Source organism: Talpa europaea (genome assembly GCF_964194135.1).
Source record: "Talpa europaea genome assembly, chromosome: 1".
NCBI lineage: Eukaryota > Metazoa > Chordata > Mammalia > Eulipotyphla > Talpidae > Talpa > Talpa europaea.
In genome coordinates, this window is record NC_140073.1 from 137394950 (window position 1) to 137418232 (window position 23283).

Consider the following 23283-nt stretch of genomic DNA (forward strand, 5'->3'; position numbering starts at 1 on the left):
CTCAAGAGTGCATTGCCTTTAACCAGGTTCTCAGAGATCTTTTATTCATTACACTAGAATTTTCACTGTCAAGAGTGGATTTATATAATATATTGGAAGTTGGACTTTATGAAATAAAAGGGAAAGAAGCTTTTTCTCATGTTTAATCTCTCTAACTGTAGTGGATGGTAAAGAAAACTCGTCACATACTACTGGAGAAAAAAAAGAGTATCATAAAACTGTCTTTCCAACATGTTACCAAGCTATAAGTGTTTGAAATTGTTTTTTAAGAAATAGTACTGAGTGAAACTAAAAGGATATATTTCAAAAAGAAATAGTCTAGAGTTTTAATGAAACATTACTGCAAGAGTACTTATTTATAGATCTTTGGAGTGTTTTATTAGTTCAGTAATATTTTTAATAGCAGTGAAAAACAACTACCCTAATGTACAGAATAATAAAAGTATAGTTTCCTTGCAAAGAAAGTTTGTTCAATAAATGGTGCTGGGAAAACTGGGTCGCTACATGCAAAAGAATGAAGCTTGACCACCACCTCACACCATACACAAAAATCAACTCAAAATGGATTAAAGAACTAGACATAAGACCTGAAACCATAAAATATATAGAAGGAAATATAGGCAAAACACTACGTGATTTGCACATCAAAGACATCTTTACAGACACATCACCCAAAGCAGTGATAGTGAAGGCAAAGATAAACAGCTGGGACTATATCAAATTAAAGAGCTTTTGCACAGCAAAAGAGACAATAACAAAAACAAAGAGAAACCCCACCAACTGGGAGAACATTTTTGCACCCAACACTAATGATAAAGGACTGATCACAAAAATCTGCAAAGAGCTGATGAGACTCAACAACAACAAAGAAAATAATCCAGTCAAAAAATGGGCAGAAGAGCTTAAAAGAAACTTCTCTGAAGAGGAAATGCAAATGGCCAACAGGCATATGAAAAAATGTTCAACATCACTTGTCATCAGGGAAATGCAAATCAAAACTACCATGAGATACCATCTTACACCAGTGAGAATGACACATATTAAAAAACTAGCAACAACAAATGTTGGCGAGGGTGTGGAGAAAAAGGAACTCTTCTGCACTGTTGGTGGGAGTGCAAACTGGTCCAACCACTGTGGAAAGCTGTGTGGAGATTTCTGGACCTACTAAACATAGAGCTTCCATATGACCCAGCAATTCCACTCCTAGGTATGTACCCAAAGGACACAGAAACATCAATTCCAAAGAACACCTGCACCCCTATGTTTATAGCAGCACTGTTTACAATAGCTAAGCTTTGGAAACAACCCAAATGCCCAAAAATAGATGACTGGATCAAGAAGATGTGGTACATATATACCATGGAATATTACTCAGCATTCAAAAAAGATAAACACATGCAATTTGCTGCAACATGGATGGCGCTGGAAGGGATCATGCTCAGCGAAATAAGCCAAAAAGAAAAAGAAAAATACCGGATGGTCTCACTCATAGCAGGAATCTAGAAAACTTAAATAATGGACCAGGAAAATGAATAACTATAAGAAAGTGAAAATCAAAATCAACAAAAAACTATGAACCAGAGACACTTTTAGGGGGGCGGGGGCGGGAGGGGAGGGATTGGGGTCAGAATGGGGGGCTGCAATTGTATGGGGAATATAACAATAAAATTTATTAAAAAAAAAAAAAAAAAAGTATAAGGTAGTAAATAATCATATTAGAAGCTATAATATTCTAGAATCTGAAGCTAGAGGAATGGACAAGGAAGATAAAGCATATATTTTCTAACAAATAAAAAGTATTTCTGATAGAATGAATAAGGCCATTTCCAGAATGGGAGAATTTCCTTATAAAACATTTGTTTGAAATAGTTCTATTTCTATCTCCAGAATGTGGAAAAGAAAGTAAAGTACCTAAAGTACAGTAATTAAAAGTTAAATTTTTAAGCCAGTTATTTCATAGGTAGGATCAGAAAATTCCTGGGTCTATTCACAGGATTGGTGGGGTAAAAGAATGGAGGTAAAAGAAAAATGATCTTGAAAACTTTTAAAACATTGCTAAAAATATGGCTTTACCAGCCTAGCAATTTTTCTAGGTAGATCCCAGATAGCTGCAATTTAATTCATGTGCTTTTAAAAAGAAATAAAGCAGCATTTTTTGTAAGTTGTATAATCTAAAAGAGCACAATAATCAAATTTTTTCTAAATTAACTTCCAAAGTTCCAATAGTTTTTAAACAGAATTTTGTTGATGAAACTGTTGGTCTATTAACATTTTTTTCCCAATGGACTCAGTGAAACTAATAACCAGTGACCGAGCAACATAAATTAGAATTCCCATCCATGACATATGCATTCATAATAATGCAGTAAAGGCAAGAAGGAAGTCTCTGTGCATTACATTGATTCTTTTTTTTTTTTTTTTATAGAGGCATGTTTATTTCTTTATTTATTTGTTTTGTTTGTTTGTTCTGTTTACACATGCACTGGGTGCAGTCAGAAGCGCGGGAGGGTGAGAGAATTCACCAGAGCCAGAGCGGGGAGCAGAACAGGCAGAAGGACCGAAGGACACTGCTGAGGGGAGCAGCGGGCGGCAGGAGAGGTCTGCGCGCCATGTGGGACCCTCCTCAGGTGGCCGGGGAGCAGCCAGGGATCGAACTGGCGCCGCAGAGGCCGCGGGCAGCTTCATAACCCAGGGCTCAACCGCTGCGCCACCGGGGAGGCCCCCATTACATTGATTCTTTAGGGAAAACAATATATTGGATGCTTTTGTGGAAGACTGTGCTAGAAACTGTACTAATTATACTGATAGGATTTAATGAAACATAATAAAGAATATATTACTGAGTGCTGAAGTTCCTACAGCTAAAAAATCAGAATCAAAATGCAATTATATATATATAAATATTCAATAAGCAAGGTAGTGTGATGATTGTGGATGTGGAGTTAGGTAGATACAAAGATGAGTGTATTATAATGGGTGAATCAATCATAAAAATCACTTCCTTTTTTTCCCCACTTCTACACAATTTTATTTTGTAAGTCCATTTCCCAAATGGAGGAATACTGATTATACTTTAATGATTAAAATACAAATATATCCACTAAAGGGTTTTTCTCTCTCTTTAGTCAGTTGTTTACATTTCACATTTCTATATAACTTTGGGATAATATTTTTACATTTGGGGGTTACGTATTTGCACATGCTTCACTCACTTTCCACCAAACCTCCCGCGCCAGTATCCTATACCCCTCTCTCCCCTAGTCCCTACCCCTACCCTCTGCTCTCCCTGGTAACCAGTATATTTTTCACAAAGTCTAAGAATTGTTCTTGCTGTTCTTTGCTAGTATATTTTTGTTGTTGTTGTTGTTGTTTATATTCCACAGAAAAATTAAACTGTCCATTATCTGAATTTCACTTTCTGACTTTTTTTACTTAGCATGATCACCTCAAGGTCCATCCCTTTTATCTCAAAGGGCACTATTTTGTCTTTTTTAAATAGCTGCAGAGTATTCCATTGAATATATATTCCATTGAATATATATTCCACAAGTTCTTTATCAAGCCATCTCTCATTGCCTAGGCTGCTTCCATGATGTGGCAATAGTGGAGTGCCCCTGTGAATACAGGAGGACATACATCTTTTTATATCAGTGGTTTTCATATCCTTTGGGTAAATACCTTGCAGAGGTATTGCTGGATCATATGGGATTTCCATTTTTATTTTTTTAAAGATTTATTTATTTATGCATACAGGAGCTGGGGTACAGGCCAGAGGTGAGGGGGGGTGAGAGGATTCACCAGAGACAGAGTGAGGAACAGAACAGGCAGACTGACTGAAATACACTGCTGAGGGGAGCAGCAGGTGAGGCAGGAGAGGTTGGCTGCGCCATGTGGGTTATCTCCCTGGCCAGCTGGGGATCAAACTCGTGCTGCAGAGTCTGCGGACTCCTTATAGTGCCGTGTTTAACCCCTTGTGCCACCAGGGAGGCCCCTCCATTTTTATTTTTTAAAAATAGCTCCATAACATTTTCCACAGAGAGCGCACCTTAGATGAGTTTCTTTTTCTTCACATTCTGCCAACATTTGTTGTTTCTATTCTTTTTGATGTAGATGGTTCTCACAGGGGTGAGATGATATATCTCATTGTGGTTTTGATTTGCATTTCCCTTATAATAAGTGATGCTGGACAAATTTTCATGTGCCTATAGACCACCTACATGTCTTCTTTAGAAATGTTTCTATTTCAGTCTTTTGCCCTTTTTTCATTTGGGCTGTCTGCTTGTTGTTGGATTGTATAAGTGCATTATGTGTTGTGGAAATTAGCCTCTTGTCAGAGTATGATGTGCCAGTGTCTTCTCCCAGACTGTAGGTTGCTATTTTGTTTTTGTGATGGTTACTTGAAGTACAATAGCCTTTTCTTTGATATAATCCCACTTGTTTAATTTTGCTTTTGTTTCCCTTGCCTTTGGAGGTATGTCCCCAAATTCATCTTTGTGGTTGATGTCCAGTAGTGTATCTCTTATGTTTTAATTATTTTATGGTTTCAGCTCTCATATTCAAATCTTTAATTCATTTTAATTAATTTGTGTGAGGAGTAAAATAAGGATCTACTTTAACTTTTTTTGCAGGTGGCTATCCATATTTCCCAACACCAGTTATTAAAGAAACTTTCCTTTCTCCATTATATAGTCACGGATCCTTTGTCAAAGACTAACTGTCCATATTTGTGTAGGTTTATTTATGGTGTTTCTATTCTATTTCATTTAATGTGTATTTCTGTTTTTTCTATTTCTGCTGTAACAGACTGTCACAAATGTAGTTGTTTAAAATATCATAAACATATTATCTTGAAGTTCTACAGGTCAGAAGTCCAGCCCATATCTCACAAGATAAAGCTAGGGGCTGGCAAGGCTGCATATCCACCCCTAGGGCTCTAGGGAAGACTGTTTGTTTGCCTTTCTCCCATCTTCTAGTAATCAGCCATATTTATCAGCCTGTGGGTCCTTCCTCTACCTTAAAAGCTAATAAAAGCATCTCTCTGGCCTTTCTTCTGTAGTTAAATACTCTTATGACTATAACCTCTACATTCAAGGATTTGTGTGATTAGGTTGGGGCCACCTGGCTTATCTAAGATAATCTTCCATCTCAGACCCTTAACCTTAATAATGAGTACAACATCCCTGTGACAATAAAGTTAACTTATTCACAGATTTCAGAGAGTAGAGCTTGTAAATCTTTGGGAGACCGGTATTTTGTCACTAACCTCCAAGTCTGACTTCAAAGCTCTTAATCTGACCCTCAGTCTTGGACTTTATCACTTGTTTTCTTTCTTAGTTTCTACCTTGAGATTCTGAGTTCCTTTAGAACAAGAACCATTTTTATTTATCCCCCAGTAACCAACACATGAGACTCAATCCACTCATTGCCTCCTTTTTTTAAAAAAACTGATCATTGCCAAAGATATGATTAAACCATGGACAAAGAGTTAGAGATGAGAAAACTATTTCTTGATTTGGATCAAAGATTGTGCTTTTGAGAGATGAAGCATGTAAGGAAATAGAAAAAGTTGTGAGTTGGAAAGTTCCTTTTTTAATTTAAAAAAGGTTTTCATGGCCACAATCCAAAATTGGAACCAGATAAAGGGAAATCAGACTGTTTAAATGCAGTTGTGTGCAATTCAAAACAGAAGGAGGTTTGCTACAGAATCAATGCATTGCTGGGAATAGACCAGCATTCACATGCCCCTCACTGATATTTTAGGATTTGGAAAGCTGCAGACTTCGTTTGGATCCTGAGCTGGACCGACACAGATATGAGAGGAAGATCAGCTTTGCTGGGGTCCTGGATGAAAATGAAGACTCAAAAGATTCCCTTCACAGTAGTAGCCACACCCTCAAATCAGATGCAGGTGTTGAGGATAAGAAAGGTATGGAAAAGCAAGAATTCTTTCATGTTTCAGGTTTCCTCATAGGGTGTTTGGTCTGGGCTCTAAACTACAGAACTGTGCAAAAAGAAATTCTAAAGTTTTTTTCCTAAGATTTATTTATTTATACAAGAACTGGGGTATAGGCCAGAGGTGCGGGAGGGTGAGAGAATTCACCAAAGACAGTGGGGAGCAGAACAGGCAGGCAGAAGACCAAAAACACTGCTGAGGGGAGCAGCGGGCGAGACAGGAGAGGTCTGCTGCGCCATGTGGGTATCTCCTTGGCCATCCAGGAATCGAACCTGTGCTGCAGAGGCTGCGGATAGCTTCATGGCACTGCGTTCAACCTGCTGCACCACCAGGGAGGCCCCAACAAGGAATTCTAAAGTTATTGACTCTGTACAGTATGGTGTTCACTCAGAGAGGTGGTAAAGCAGACTAGTGAGGAGTCGGACCCTGTGATCAGAGAGGCTGGTGTTCTAATTCCAGCTCAGCAGCTCCCAGATCCCACAGAATCTAACCAATTATAAGATGAACTGTTATCTTACGTACGAGTAGGAAAGGAGAAATATTCCCAGTATTTTCACTTTTCACTTTTTTTTTTCATTCCTGTTGAAAGAGGACTTTCAAACTTGATCAGATGTAGGTTTTTATTATCAGTATATATCAAGCTTGTAAGGTCAAAAAAAAAGATTGGTATAAATAAACTGGCTGAAGCTAAACAACCTTCAATTCAGAATTCAAATTTCTTAATTAGTTTTTAATTAAGAATTATGAGTGTTGTGTTTTTCTGTTTTATATGACAATGTTCTCCAAGTAATCAAAACATTAGTAATACATCATATTTTAAATGACTCTAAGAGAAGAAAAACTCTCTGTGCCAGTTACTTCAGCCAAGGTGTAATTGTAGAAGCTGGCCTACCTTCAATTACTGCTTCAGCGATGTGGTCAAACAAACACCTCTCACTTACCACCTCGCACACTCCTCTGCTTCTCAGTTATTTGGCTTCTTAGAGTTAAAAGACAGTGCCCCTCATTCTGTACATATTGTCACTGATGCTTTAGATGTTCACATGGGCACAAACAATAACAAATGTGTCATAATTGCTACTTGAGTCTAATCATCTTAAGAGATGATCAACTATTAAGACAAATCTCAATTTCAGACATGTTAAAGTATGAGAAAATATCCATCCTAAAATGATGATCACTAACTGTGAGTTTGTCCAAGTTACTTGCCTTCTAAGCCACAGTTTTCTTCTCTGTAAAATTAGGTCAATAACACCTAATTATTATACCTATTAATAACACCTAATAGCAAATTTAGATATTGAAAGCTTTAAATGAGACAATGGAAGTAAAACATAAATTCAGTATATACATATACTGATATATGGCTGATATATAATAGGTACACAATAAATAATTCTATTCTTGTTGCCTTTTATATCTTGAACATATAGATTAGAACTCATGCAATAAATCCTAAATATGAGCTATGTAGAAACTGTTGAGTTTTAAGTTGCTTTCTACCTTTATACTATTAACATTATATCTGATTTTGCTGTTTCTTAAATTCTGTTATTCTTCACTCTTTTTCTAATGGATTTCAACTAAAAGGACATCAGCACATTTGTAAAGAAGATAAAAGCTGATTTTATACACTTTGTAGTGTCCTCTAGAAAATGACTCCACAAATGTTAGCGACCTCAAAAAAAATACGCTGGATTGAGAAAACAAAATACTTAAAATACTTAAATATTTAAAACCATGTAAGAAATGGGTATATACTGGAAAATTTTTGAATATTTGAAGATTAGATTGTGTCATGACACTTAAAAAATGCAAAGAATCATTGCATCGTATTGTATTGATTTTATAGTGAACAGAAGCAGGGTCATAGGAAAGAATAGCCAAGTTCAAGTATGAAGAAATAACAGGTCAATGTTTTTTTCAAATACTACTACTTCTGAAAAGTATAACTGAATATGATGAGAACCTTACATCTTTTAAACACATCCCACAAGGATTTTTTTTGCTAATTATATTTTATATATATTGCTAATTATTTCTTATAGTTACTGACATAAAAATCACTGACATGGTTTAACTTCAGCAAAAAAAAATTCTACACTGCTAAACAAAATTAAACATAAGATTAACTTTTAAAAACAATTTAATAATTATCTTTTATGTAAATTGCTTTTAATGTTCAAGTACATAATGCTTAGTGTTTTTTCATCTCATAGAATGACATTTAATATGTGAGAGTTATTTACTTAAGGTCAGAAAACTAAAACTCCAAATAAAATAAAATGAGACTATATCCGTAAACTGTCCTTTACTAGTTGGCAAAAATCCTCCCCAAGTTTCCTAAATATTCTTTCATTCTTTTGACAAGCAGTTAACAGCTGCTAAAGCTAATGTGAAAATAAGAACCATGGGGATTCAACTAACAAAGATTATTAAAATTGTATTTAAAATTTCATACCATCTGTTTTTTATAAATGCTAACATGTCAGTTCTTGAAATAAACATCCTGAGAACAATTCAGATTCTACCAAGGAAAAGCTAATGTGAAATTATCCTCAGAACTCAAAATGTCTGCCTAGAGTCCCTAAGCTAGTCTATAAAATCATTTTACCCAAAAACAAACTAATACTGATATTCTAAAATTCAAACACCAAAATGTATTTGCCATTCAGCAATCATTTATTGAATACCTATTGCATGCCAAGCAGGATTTCAGATTCCCAGAACATGACAAAGAGCAGAAAAGTTTCTCCAAAAATATTGTAGTTTCTATGCTAATAGTTAATAGCATAATAGTGAATAACATTATTAATACTAGACTTTCAAGTAGAGATAAGTAGTATGGTGGGAAAAAAAATTCAGTGTCAGAGAATTGATCAGTATTTGGAGTGGAAGAGAGTATTGTTACTCAGAGAAGGACCTCATATGTGACACTGAGTAAAGGACAGTGAAATACCAAAAGGTAGTTCAGTACCGCAAAGGACGGAGGGCGGAGTCTTCCAAACAGAGACACATGTTGAGAACAAAATTCTGATATAGGAATGAACTTGGAGCATTCAAAGGCAAAAAGACCAACATGGTGGGCCTCCCCTGGTGGCGCAGAGGTTAAGCGCTGGGTTGCGAGGCTGCCCACAGCATCCGCAGCGCCAGTTTGATCCACGGCCACCGGCAAGGGTCCTACAAAAAAAAAAAAAAAAAAAAGACCAACATGGTTGCAACAGAATGAATTGGGGAAGAGTTGTATTTGCTAGGTAGGCAAAGAGCAAATAAGGGTCTATAGCTATGGTCAGAAAGTTCCTTCTAATTTAAGTGTGCCTGAAAGTTGTTGGAAAATTTTGAACAGAAAAGTGGTAAATATGTATGTATGAGTTGTGTGTTTAAAGATGAATTGAGCTGGGGAGTGGGATTTGGGAGAATAATTAGGTAGTTACATTAGTCCAAGAAATAGGTGACAGGGTTTTATCAATCCTATGAATTATTAGTCTAGAGTCAGCAGGACTTGTTAATAGATAATTATGTGATAGAAAAAAGAAAAAGATGTTTTGTTCCATTTTGATGAATTTGTTTGACTTTCATACTAGTTCTTGTTGTCATGGAGATAAAACTGAAATTCAATGCTGTATAAGCTCAGCTGATGGACGTTTTGCATGATTAATACCAAATCTAAATTCTCATTGCTGTGTCCTTGGTGATTAAACACTGACTTGATTTAGGATTCCATTACTATTAGATAGCTCCAATTATCACTGATGGTAGAACAGATTGTCCAGATTTCATTCAGATCATATCATTTTGTGGCTTTTTTACTGCACTTATAGCAAGTATCATGAAATTAGGCAAAGTATGTTAGAGTGTGCCTCTGTAAGAAAAAATATCTCTAATCTTTTTCTCTACTTCCCAGTCTCCCTTGACGTGAAATTGTATGAGTAGTCATTAAAAAGTTTAATTCTATTCTGTTTCAAATGGATTTTAGGTAGATCTTAAATTGTCAATTAACCCTGAAAATAATATTAAAAAATACAGCAGAAAAGTGTTGTGCTATAATTAAAATAGTGCAGTATGGGCTATATAGTCTTTGTGAAACTCATCCAACTGCGCTGAAAGACTGCATCCCGATGTGAAATTCTATCCAGATGTGTTCAGGGAGCTCTAGGAGACTTTGGCAGCTGAGTGATGATAATTTTAATCTTTTTCAACCACAAGAATACATCAGAGATTAAATATTTCACATTTTTTTACAGGAATTCTTCTTGGCTCCACTACATGGCATTAAAAGTACACATTTAATTAACATTTTATAGTGCTGTACAAGTTCTATCATAGTCATATACTAACTCTCCTGTGAGTGAGAAACCCAGGACTAAAATGCAATCTTCCTGATGGGGACTTTTAAAAATATTAATAGCTATGTTTCAAATAATTAGTTAGAAATCGTATTTGTAAGGAAACTTAAAAAAAATCACTCCTTTTTTTAATGACTTTGAAAGCTTTATTTATAAAGTCAATGTATGATACCAAAAAATTCCAAAATGAAGGAAGAAGCTGTGTATATGACTATGGGAAAATGAGGGTGCTTTTGATTATAAAAAGTAGGTTTCAAGTTTAAACCTGTTTCTTGAACCCTTTTATTTTCCTCATTGATGACTGTTTTTTCCAGAACACTAAAGATGAATAATGCATGTTCTTCTTGGTACACATAGACTGTAAGGCTCAGGGTATTGAAACATTTGGACTCACATCTCACCCAGCCTTTTGACTGAAAGGAAGATGCTGTGAAATCACTAGGTGCACTGAAAATGGAACCATTTCACACTCATGCTCACCCACAGCGCCCAGTGAGAACAGACCCTTTAGTGCCCTTGCTGAGGAGCTGAGCGGAACCCACTGCTGACTGTTGGAGAGAGAAGCACCTCTTGTTTTTATTTCTTAATGAGGTATTATTCCCAAACGAAGGGTTTGCATAAGAGTTTACATAGCTCACAGAATCCTCTAAGTCCCATCTCAAAAGAAAAACTAAAACAAATGGTTTGTGGTTGTATTGAATCAAATGACAAGCTGATTCATGGATATACATGTGCTGGCACAAAGGGTCGTGAGAGATATTGCTGCCACAAAGGGCACACTCCTGCTTGTGAACCCTGAGCCAGAAAGAGAGCAGGTTGTTCCCAGTACCCATGAGCTATGTGTCCAAGAAAGAAGCTTCCTGGTGGATCCCGCCCCCTGCCTGCCTTACAAAGTGCCTGAATGGGGCTTGGAAGGAGCTGCTTATCCAGCCATGTTCTCCTCCCCAGCAGCAGAGAGGAGGCTCTTCAGGGACAAGTTGGGAAGAGCTTGGATCTGACACTGGCTGGGGAAAACTAAGGGGGAAAAAGCCCTATTTTATTCTTTTAATACAGTTCTCAGCAGGAAGATCAGGATAGGAGGTTCCCGCCTGCTCCAGATTAAAGGAACCCGCAGTTTCCAGGTGAAGAAGGGGGGTCCCTTGTCCAGCATTCGCCGGGTCGGCAGCTTAAAGAGCAGCAAGTTATCACGGCAGGACTCAGAGTCTGAGGCTGAGGAGCTGCAGCTGTCCCAGAGCAGGGACACTGTCACTGATCTAGGTAACAGAGAGGAGTGGGGTGTGCAGGGACGTGGGGGGTAGGAAGGCAGCACCCAAATCCTGAAGCAGCTGAAGTCCGTTTTCTTACATGTAATCAATGGAGGAAGAGTGACAGGCTAGACCACTCTGCAGCAGCAAACCCTGGTCCCCTCTATGACAGGGCTGAGCAAACCGTAATGTGAACACAGGTCACCGGCGGTCTCGTGAAAAGCAGATTCTGATTCAGTGGGTCAGGGTGCGGCCTGAGAGGCTACACCATTGACAAGCTTCCTGACGAAGCCGATGCTGACCTCTGCTCGGGCAGTCAAGATAGAGGGGGACAGAAACTGCTTTCATGTCAAGGACAGTTTTTAAGGATCCAAAGGTGGGTGTGGATCCATTCTTCTCAGAAGATCTTTAAAGCAAAATGTGGAAATTCCTTGGGGACAGCTAGCTAAAGATCTTCTATGTATTAAAGTTTCTACTTCACAGTGAAAATAACCTAAATATCAGACAGAGAAGACTATCTAGAGCTGTCACTAGTGGCCTTCTGCAAGACAGTTAAAGACGTGGGGATTTGTTTTCTCCAGCTATCCACTGGATATAATTCTATTTACTCTTCCTACTCTGATGGGTTGTTATAAAAATAAATTAGAGATGACTGTAAAGTAAGTTAAGCACCCGGGAATGAGCTCTGTATCCAATCAAAGCTCTAGAGTTGTAGATTGTCACTGGAAGATCCAAAGTGGCAGATTTTCCAAACGTGCCAGTCCTGTAAGTCCTAAGAATAGACTAGAAAAGTAAGCAGGCATGCGGATGGGACTTAGCAGCTGCCCAGAATGTAACTATTACGTAAGGATGGAAGCACATCTTCTCTGACATTCAGTCCCTGTATGAGAAGCAAAATAGAGAGCTCCCCTTTCTAGGCAAGTTGTTTCAGAAGTCAGTCAGGAAATGTGAATAAATTATCAATCAAGTGCACTAAAATAGAAACTGAGTATATCTCGTCAAAAAGAGTATAAAATAGGAATTTTTTCTACACCTACCCACCCTTGTCTTTGAAATAGCTAATGTATGCAGCACTTAAGATTCAGCTGATTTTTTAAGGAGACAATAGAAAAATCTCTGTGACTTCTTTTGTTTCAGGTCTGAAGCTATCGCCATGTCATCAGTTAGTTTGGGGCAAAGACTTATTTCAATTAATTATTGGCATTGATCTATTTAGCCCAACCATTTGAATCAAACCATCCAGGCTGGAAGCATGATTTTGTCACAAAAAAGACCCAGAATAGCTTTGGAATTTGAGCACAAGATGATGTTGTATAGTATATTAAGTAGTGAATTCCAAGAGATATCTCCTGCATATTTTTCTTCAGAGAATACTGTGGGCAAAAGGTTGTCCATGATGGACACAATTGCTTCCAGAGTCCCTTAGTTTTTCTGAGGTGTCTGTTCTTAGTTGAAATATCTCAGATAGCAAAGCCCAGTGGTTAAAAGGAGTAGTGCCTGTTGTCCATACAGAAGCAAGCATGCTCTGCAACCTGTATTCTGAGTTGTTTGATGTCCCTAGTTAACTACACCTACAAGGGCTGGGCAGATTGGAAGAGCTTTGGGCACACTCACCCAATTGCTTGCTCATCTCAACAATTCAAAGCTTTGACTCAGCTTTTTCTCTGCTCCCATCTCAGAATGGAGGCCACCACAACAAGTATCGTAAATATCTTTATAATCACCAGTTTAACTGGTGATAAAAGGAACAGCTAATATTAATATACCTCCATGAAAGTCAATGCTTTGTTCTGGAATCCACTGGGTCAAGGTAGCCTACCCTTGGATTCAAAAGCATGGACAGCTCTATGACACCAACATGCTTTCCAAGGAGACTGAACAATCCAACCCTTCCTGATTTTTTCTTTTGAAGAAGGGAGTCCTTGGAGTGCAAGCGAGCCCAGCATTGAGCCAGAGGGAATGAGCACTGCCGGCACAGAGGAGAATTACCACAGGAATATGTCATGGCTTCATGTAAGTAGGACTCTCAGGAGGAGCCCTGAGATCAATTTCTGTTGGCATTGGGGAAGATCCATGGAGAGAAAACAAGAGATTATGCTAAAACCATTCACACAATTTAGCCTCCAAGAAAACCCAGAGGCTTATTTTTTCAGCTAATTTCTCAGTACTCACTGGGGTTGGTATTCATTTTAAGCTTGACTATGACCAACGGACCTTTGTAATGGCCTGTAAGTCAGGAAAAACCATGAGGGACTAAGGCAGGTTGATAGGCAAGATAGCCTGAGGAACACAGGCAAGACTTTAGCTTTATACAGACTACCCTGAAGTGCTAAAAGCAAGGTCTGGTGTCAGTCTTGGATCTGTATTAGAACAAACTTTAAGCCAGAACATGGAGATTCTGAGATGACGGTGGTTACATTTCAAAGGTGGTTACATACTCATAGGACACTGGCAGGAGTAGATTTCAGGGAAACTGTGGGTTTAAGGTTCAGGCTTGAGCTTAAGGTTTGAGCAGGACTTGAACAGAGAAGTCAGATGAAACATAATGAAGCATAACCTCGTCTACAATGGCCAGATGCCACATCACAATTTTTGATCTTAGATATGGACTGTTACCCTCTCCTTTGATTTTAATCTGACTTCCTGTCAGGACCAGTCAGGAATGGCTGATGTGTGAGGCTCCTCTGAATTCACAGTGCTGTACCTTCAAACTGGAAGAGGTCCCCGACTGGTTGAATTTTAGAATCTCTGAGGCAGTTGTTTCTAAAGCAAACTTTTTAGTCAAGTTGAATTTACTTTGAAAAGTATACAAAGTCTGCTTATAGTTCAATAAATTTTTACAAAGTTAGCACATCTAGGTAATTCAAGGCATTAAAAGGAACTTGTCAATACCTTAGAGTGCTATTTGGGCCCTCAACCATCCCCTACTTCTCACCTCCCCTAAGAGTATCCACAATTCTAACTCCTTACACCATAGATTAGTTGTGTCTTTTTTAAAATTGTATACAATTGGCATGATATACTATGTTTTCTGCTTTTTCTGGATTTTTTTCCCTCATATAAGTGTAAATTTTGCAACTTTTTTCTTCAGCATAGTCTGGTCTATTTTTGGCTAGATTCCATTTGGACTCATTTTGCCAATACCCATTCAAGAAACTTCCAAAGCAGCCTGACATTGAAAATAAAATCATTTAAAATTGAGGAATTGGTCCCTATGGAAAATAGTATGGAGATTTCTCAAAATATTAAAAGTAGATCTACCATATGATCCAGCAGTTCCATTGAGAGTATCAACCTGAAAATTGTAAAAATTCTAATTCACTTGATTTAAGCCTGATTAAGCCCCAGGCGAAGAACTACAAAGGTCAAAAGCCAGATGGGGGAAAATTCTTTGTAGAGAGTAGAAATGAACTTAAACAGTAAGATTCAAGGCCCAGTTGACAGTATAGGCCGGAGTGAAAGATGCAGAAATGTTTTTTAGTTCTACGTAGGTGGACTGGAGTTAAAGACATCCCACACCTGTTCAAGGTCAGTCACATTCTTTGAGACAGAAGTTCTCACTGGTTTATGCTCTTCTCTCTGGCTCCTTCAACAATATAAAAACTGAAAAAAAAAATAATGTTTCAGCAGAATCTTCATTTTTAAAATATTTTCAAATGAATCCCTTCACAGTTATTGTTTCAAGTTTTTGGAGATCCTTTAACTTAATAACCTTTTCATTATTTCAAAAAGTTCTTTCAATCGAGTATGAATGGAGAAAGAAAAAGAAGCCAAGTACATAAAGTCTTGTAACTCTTTGTTTTCTTGTGGGAATTACTGAATCACTGTGTTTTCGAGAAAAGCTGGCATTGTGACTTTCCATCTACCACCCACAGAAATGTTCATATTGTGCTCTGGCTGCCTGACTGAGTCTCGGTGATTCTGTGTTCCAGGTCATGATCTTGTTGTGCAATCAGCAAAGCTTCATTTGCACACACGTGGACTACTGCCACCCGCACTGCTACCTGCACCACAGCCGCTCCTGTGCCCGGCTGGTCAGGGCTATCAAGCTGCTGTATGGGGACACGGTGGATGCCCTCCGGGAGAGCAACAGCAGCAGCAATGTAGCTCTCCGGGGCAAGAAACAGAAAGAGGTGAGTGATCCTCTGATCATAGACCACTGATAAGGAAAAGGATGTCCAAACCACTTTGCTCTAGAAGAAAAATTTGAGGCCATTACAGTTATATAAACCAGACTGCATATCTGTGTGATTTTGAGCAAAGGTAGAAGAGCAAAAGGATAAATGATTTATCTTTGTGTCCACAAGCAAACACAGCATATTTCCCAGGTTTTGCCTTATTTCTATGAATAACTGAACTAATAGGAAGGGTGATGATGTATAGGTTATTGAAGTAGACAGAATAAGGCCCCCCATTCAAAGATGTCTGGGTACTAATCCCTGCAATCTGTGAATATGTTATCTCAAGGAGCAAAAGGATTTTGCTTATATGAATAAGTTAAGAGCCTTGTGATGGGGAGATTATCCTGAATTATCTAAGTAGGCTCAATGTAATCAGAGGGATTTACAAGTGAACAAGAAAGGAGGGAAGACAGTCAGAGGCAGATGGGATAATAGAAGCAGAGGTCAGGGTGTTGCAGGCCCTTGAGCCAAGAAATGCTGGAAGCCTCTGGGGGCTAAAAAAGACAAGGAGATAGATGATTCTTTGGAGCTTCCAGAGGGAACACAATTCATTTCACACTCTGAGACCTCCAGAACTATAAAGTAATGTTTGTGTTGTTTTAAGCCATGAAAGTTGTGGTAGTGTGTGTACAGCAGCAGTAGGAAACTCCTACAGTTATGTATTAAGGATAAGTAATAAATGACCCAACTGTTTGCAGATAAATAACCCAGTAATGTAGCCAATAGATGAAAGGAAATACCTTTCAAGGAACTATTGCATGTCCGAAGCATTCATCTGCACTCTCTTGATCACTACACTGAACAGTTGCATTGGCAGCAGATGAAGACAGTAACCAGGGCTGTCATGCTCCTGCCAGGGAAGCTGTGGGTTACCCACCTGCCTCTGCACAGGCGTGATCCCAAGATGCACGCGCTACCCTTGCAGCTGCTTCTCCCAAGTGGTTTTGCAAAGAGATTTTTATATAATACCTATTCAGTGCAATGAGTATTCATAATGCACCTGCTATTGGCACACTTTCAGGCCAGATATTCTGGAGGGAATAAAAAATAAAGAGTCGGAGCAGAGGATCTATCTATTAATGACTTGGCAAGCCTCGTTTGGTGGGATGGGAGCATGGCAATAATATACAAATTAAACAACTAGAGAATATGAGCAATGCAAAAATGCACAGTTAATTTGTATAGTAATTTTTAATGCTTTTGCACTTACAAAGGGATTTTTAAAATTACAACATTTTAATTATGGAAGTAATATGTTTATTGAAGAAATTTTGGAAACTGTGAGAGATTCTAAATGAAAAAAGGTATATCTCATGCCACGTAAGTGTGCTATTGCGCCTTCTGGGATATAATATTTTTTAAATATTTTTTGAAGCATATGTGTGAGTATGAAGGAGGCATTTTCATTGACAGAGTGGTTTTTCACCCTTGAAAAACCTTAGGCAGGAGATATTGTCCTCCCCATTTTGTAGGCAAAAAAGCTAAGACTTGATAAAATACAGTTGTTATAGTTCACATTTATAACATATTCATTTAGACTCTAAAAATATGGAATATCAAACTTAAGGTTTTTGCCTGCAGGCAAACCATAGATCTGAGGCATGCAGCAAAGAGAGGGATTAAAACAGGGGCGGGAAGAACACAAGGGATTGTGGTGATGGTCACAGGTGCTACAGTGGCGGGACAGTTATGGAGACTACACATGGAGGGAGGAATCAAATATTGTACAAAAATGAACAGTGTTGTAAGAAAATAAAGAAGAAAACAAACTTAGGGTTTTTCAAACTAGACTTGATTATATCTCATGAGATTCAAACTACAAATTCTGAGGGGGTTTCAGGGAAATAGATCATTGTAACAAGTGAACTGTCTGAACTGCCAAGTACATTAGTGCACTTTCAAATGTGATGGATTTTTATAAGCTATCATTTTATATACATGAATATATAAATATATATTATCATCTTCAGAAAGAATTGTTTGATTTTCCCTATAGCAAAAGAATAACATAAAACATACACATGCATGTGTGTGCATATATATAGACATAAGTAAGTTCTATACATTACATATATAACAATGCATGTCTGTGTGCATTGCATCAATATGCATGTATCTATATACCTACACACATATCTATATGTGTGTATAACACGCATGCTTGTACCTGTTTATATGTGTATATATATATATATTTCAAACATAAATAACATTACATTTGAAGCAAATGTATTTTCATCTAGGTAAGCTCTTCATCTAAAAAAGTACCTTTGTTTTAACAGAAAATCATTTATGTTGGAAGTTAAAAAATACATGTTCTAAATAAATTGTCATACATGTTCATATTTCTTACTGTCATACCTTTGCTTCAACTTTATCTTCATTAAGATTTGGTCAAATGCAAACATACTTCAAGATCAAACTTAAGTGCCATATCCTCCCTGACACCTGCTCTGATCTCCCTACTGGTGAACAGGGCATAATGCAGGTGGATGATTAATGTTTTTTTCCATCTTTCCTTCTTCCTCTAAGTTGCAATGGCATTTTACTTGTGTTTTTCTCATTCTTCATTCAATTATTCACCCATTCATCCATGCATTCATCTATCTCACAAATTTTTAAAGAATATATGAGTCATGTGAGTTGTACTCTGCTAGGTGTAGTAAATCCGCCTTGGCATGAATCACACAGACTAGTTATAGAGAGAGACATTAATAAAATAAACAGATTGGTTAAAATTGCAACAGCAATAAGCACAATGAAGAAGAATCACTTATACTGTACAGTACAGTAAATTGCACAGGGAGAGCTCATGTGCAAGGCTTTGAACTTGTCGGGAGGATAAGATAGACTCTCCATAAAGTGGCAGATGAGCTTGGACCGGAGGAGCCATGGATGTTGATTGGATACAGAATTTTCCAGCCAGAGAGAAGAGATGAGCATGACGAATCATGTGTGGAGCACAGACAATGGAAGTCCATGAAGAGGATGGAAAGACAGATAAGGGACCGGACTATAAAGGGTCTCCCAGGCCTTGGGAAGAACTTTAGTCTTTATCCTGTGACTAGTGGGAAGCACTGAGAGATTTTAATCATTCTATTGGCCAAATAAGACTATTGCTATTCCTTTTTCTCCTCTGCCACTTCATTATATCCTTTCTAAGAACTGAGGCAGTCATACACATTTATATCCAGTGTGATGCCAACAGAGTACCTCTCTGTAGCAGAAGACAATACATATTGAATGAGTGGGTTATAGAACTCTAGGGCATTTTGTGAATGCCCTTCACCTTTCAACCAGGGAACTGGCCTGAAGCAGCCAAATGGCTTACATTTCTGAACAGGAGAGAGAGATTAAGGCAAGAGCAAGCATCTACTCATATTAACGCATTTAAATGAGTCATGCAGGTGGAGAGCTGGAAATATGTATTGAGTCTTTGGTGATAAACATTTTATTGCCAAAATGCCAGCCTCCTGTGATAGCCTTTTTTTTTTCTTTTACGATGCTTCCATTTGCCTTTTTTAAAAACCTTTCTCATAGATGAATAATGCCCCCATTTCCAGAGCCGAAATGAAAACAGAGTAGGCAATAAATCAAGAATGAAAGCAGTGTTTCTGATTAAAACCTTGTCTTATGAGCAATTGTTATTTCATTTCTATTTCCTTTGTAATTAGCTTTTATGACAGAAGATAATAGTATTAGTGCACACATTTTGTAACATATCTAACTCTGATTGATCTGCTAATCTACATCTCAAAGCTTAGAGACTCACTGTACGTTCTGTTAGTCCACTTACCATTCAAACATGAGTTTAGTGCTTCCTGTTGGAAAAAAGTAGATGAAACAATTGTTTCCTTTCCACCAAAAAGGATAGAAGGATAAAAGGTAATGTGAGACCTAAAAGGATAATATCTGTAAATTCTGTGTAACAATGCACCTGGGAAGGAGCCAGCTGATCTCCTGCAGGATTAATCCTCTCATAAAGCTATGGAAAACTCTAATGTGATGCTGAGACCAGACCAGAGACCTTGCTTTCATGGGCCAGAATTACTCCACCATAGCATACATAATCCATCTATAATACACAATCCAAAGGTGGTGAGACAAAAAGGGTTTATGTTACCTTTCGGGAAATAATGCACTTTCATTGGCTTAGTGTCTTTTCCCAAAAAAACAAGGAAATCCCTTTTTCAGAAAGCTTGATAGGCTGATCCCCGTTTTCCCAAATTTTAAATACCTTATTATTTCACCATTGATGCCACCATTGATGGTATATGTGTCTTTTTCTACTAACCTTGACTTTCCACTTGTCTGTTTTCTCTCTCTCTCTAGTAGGATGTTCTCCATGAGGGCAAGCATTATCTGCATTTTGTCCCTTAGCATACACCCAGAACTTAACCCAGTTCCTGGCATATGGCTAACTCTAAATAAATATGTTTGAATTATTAAATGGATACATGGAATTTTTACTTAAAATAATTATTATGCCTCTATAGGCAATAATCTTTTTTTCAAAGAACAGAAATCCATTGAAATATTCTATTAATTAGAGGTTCTTCCAAGGGATAACATCAAAATCTCATGAAATCAGGACAGAACAGGCAACACAATCAAGCCTCGAGGAACAGAAAACCAAAGCTTTTGTCTGTCGTGGGAGAGACATTGTCTCTCATTTTTGCTCCACCTATTTTATTCAACTTACATTTAGACTGAAAATCTGAAGATTTCATAATTAGTTCTCAGTCTGAGAAAACACCAAATGATTCAGAGCTTGTATTCCTAAATCTCCTAGCAGGGAAATTTGGTGGGCTCAAATGCTCCTCTTCTTCATCATATACCCCAAGTGATAAATCCCTACATTGCAAATTTAATCAGTAACGGTCAGAATGAAAAGTCACAGAGCCAAATATAATGAATATATCTGAGTCATATGCATACAGAGGTGACAGTCGCTAAGTGCTGTCAAGTATGCCCCAAGATCCCAAACAGTTCTTGAGGCTATGTGTCTCCCATTAATCACAGCTACTTTTCATAGATTGACTCAGCAATGAATGACACCCTCTATTAATAATACATTCTTTCCTTTGGTCTTGGGTTTCTAGTCTTGAACTTCTAATGAGTCCTAGCTTTATGTAATTCCAACCACCAGGTGCATCTCACAGTGCAGAAAATTTTCTAACTCTTCCAAGAACCACAAATGGTTAGCGGATATTTTTGAAATTAGCTTCCTATTCCATCTCTGATATCTTTCAAGTCTGAACAAGTTGTTCAAGAAGAGTGACTAGCTCATCACTCTTCCATGATGAAACCCCTTCCAATTCTCTTTCCTTTCCACAAAAACAAGTGCAATTATCATGAGGTCACCAGACCATACCATGCTGCCAAGGGAAACATGCCATAATAATAAATATTTCATCTCAGAGAAATTAGACTTATGCCTTTGCCCCTGGTTGGCAAGCTTAAGTAAAAGCCTACAATTTCCCAGAATGTATAGAACAAACGTAAATGTTTGTCTTTCCCCCTCCCCCCACCCAAGCCAAGTATTTTCCTGTATCTGCCTGGTTAAAGTTACTATAAGTTAATCAGGAAGTATTGCTTTAAAAGTAACCCTGAAAATAAAATGCTCATTCAAAGGAGAAAAGAATGAAATACTTTCAAAATTCAAAATCTTATTTTGGGGCTCTCCATGGTCACCTAGGGGTTAAGTCTCAGTGCTATCACTGTTGCATTGAGTTCGAACCCCAGCCAAGGAACTAACCCACATGGTGCAGCAGACCTCTCCTGTCACCCACTGCTCCCCTCAGCAGTGTATTTCAATAAATCTCACTGTTCTGCTCCCTACTTTCTCTCTGGTGAATCCTCTCACCCCCTACACCTCTGGCTTACACCCCAGTTCTTCTATGAAAAAAAAATCTTATTTTAAAACAATTACAATTACCTGGGGAAATATTCATTATAAAATAATAGTGAGGGCCTCCCCTGGTGGTGTAGCAGTTGAGCGCTGGGCTGTGAGGCTGCCCGCAGCCTCTGCAGTGCCGGTTCTTCCCCGGCTACTGGCGAGGGTCCCACAAAAAAAAAAAAAGTTTAATGAATTGCTTAATATTATGTGTCACATACACAGTCTGATCATAGTTGTGCTAAGATCCATAGGGAACAAAAATGGCTAAAAAGACCCAAATAATGGCTATCACTGGGGTGGGGATTATAGGGATTTTTTTTCTTCTTCATGATTTTTCTACATATTACAGATAATCTACAATTTGTAGCTATTGTTTAGTAAATAGAAAAAAAAACAGACACCACATTTTAAATACCTTTCTGTTTTAAAAGAAATTCGATCACCCCTATATTTACATGGGAAGTAATTGTTATATATGATTTTAGAAGTTTTCAAATTGAATGAAATAGACATGATATTTGGTTTGTGTATTGCTTTTACATTCACGGGGGGTGGGGTGAGGAAGAAAACACAAGATTTCTTTCCTCAAATGATAGGTATTCCCAACTATGTGCCTCCATGTTTTTATCTTTAGAAAACACAGCAAGAACTGATTCATTTGTTTCCAAGTAAATTCATTTTAAAAGTTTGTTCTGTGCCAGTCATATAACAGATGCATTGTCTTGAGACTTTTTGTCAGAGTTTGAAAGACTTTCTTGGAACTTGCATGTACTTTTAGATTTGTTTTTTCTTTCCAATACTTCCTTCTATAACACTGTGATGCTCTGTTCGAAAATTCTTAAGGAGTTCAGTTTTTCCCTTGGCATTGAAGGAGAAAGTGTTTCATTGACATTGCACTCAAAAAACAAATGAGCATTTATTCTGTGCAAAGGGATGGATTCCCTCTTTGCTCAGCCTGGAGTGCAAAATAGGAGAATCAGGACTCAGGATAAACAAATAAGGACTTGTCATTGCTAGGGCCCATTATTCTCCCAGCTGCTATGTTCTGCCGTTTTCATTTAGAGAGTGACAGGAAGAAATTATAGCTGCGTGGTTAAGCAAATAAGTCAGACCTATTCTAGGTCGTGATTAAGGAGACAATCTGAAAGAACTTCTGCCTCTTATATATGAGTATAGTTTTCAAAGACACCATTTTGCCTGTATAAGTCAGGCCTATATGATGGATACTTCCTTGATGAGTATTTTTTCTTATTTTTTCTAAGAAATATTTTCTTTCTCCATGACCAAATGGTTGGCTTGTAATATCTAACCCTTGTAATACATAGAGGGACTATTATATAGAATAGATTTTAATTGACTTACATTTTTGTTTTACTTTTGTTTTAATTTTCCTGTATATTTAATCATACAATTTTTAGGAATATAGCTACATGCCTTGATAAGTGTATATACCCACACTGTACCCACTACCAAAGTTCTAGCATCATTCACTACTATCAAATTGATTCCCACTGGGAGGATGCCCAGTGGACTCTGGTGGAGGATTATGGGTGCACTGGTGTTGGGTATGTTATGGTGATACACTCTGAGAGGATGTGAGTCTATACCTCTGAATCACATACAGTGTTATAAACCAATGTTCCCTCAATAAAAAAAAATC

General features: G+C 37.7%; 1 protein-coding gene across 5 annotated transcripts in view; it reads left to right on the top strand.

The window, feature by feature from the left end:
• The window catches only part of UNC80 (unc-80 homolog, NALCN channel complex subunit), a gene marked incomplete at both ends in the record, with an annotated part of 189003 nt that overhangs the window by 92736 nt on the left and 72984 nt on the right, over window positions 1–23283 (top strand). For 3 of the 5 annotated variants that reach the window (XM_084242072.1, XM_084242073.1, XM_084242074.1), the window contains 4 exons: window positions 5761–5926; window positions 11353–11556; window positions 13456–13556; window positions 15476–15676. In XM_084242072.1, the coding sequence (XP_084098198.1) occupies window positions 5761–5926; window positions 11353–11556; window positions 13456–13556; window positions 15476–15676 (672 nt within the window). The remainder of the gene's footprint in view (window positions 1–5760; window positions 5927–11352; window positions 11557–13455; window positions 13557–15475; window positions 15677–23283) is intronic. The other 2 variants (XM_084242075.1, XM_084242076.1) reach the window with 1 other exon arrangement.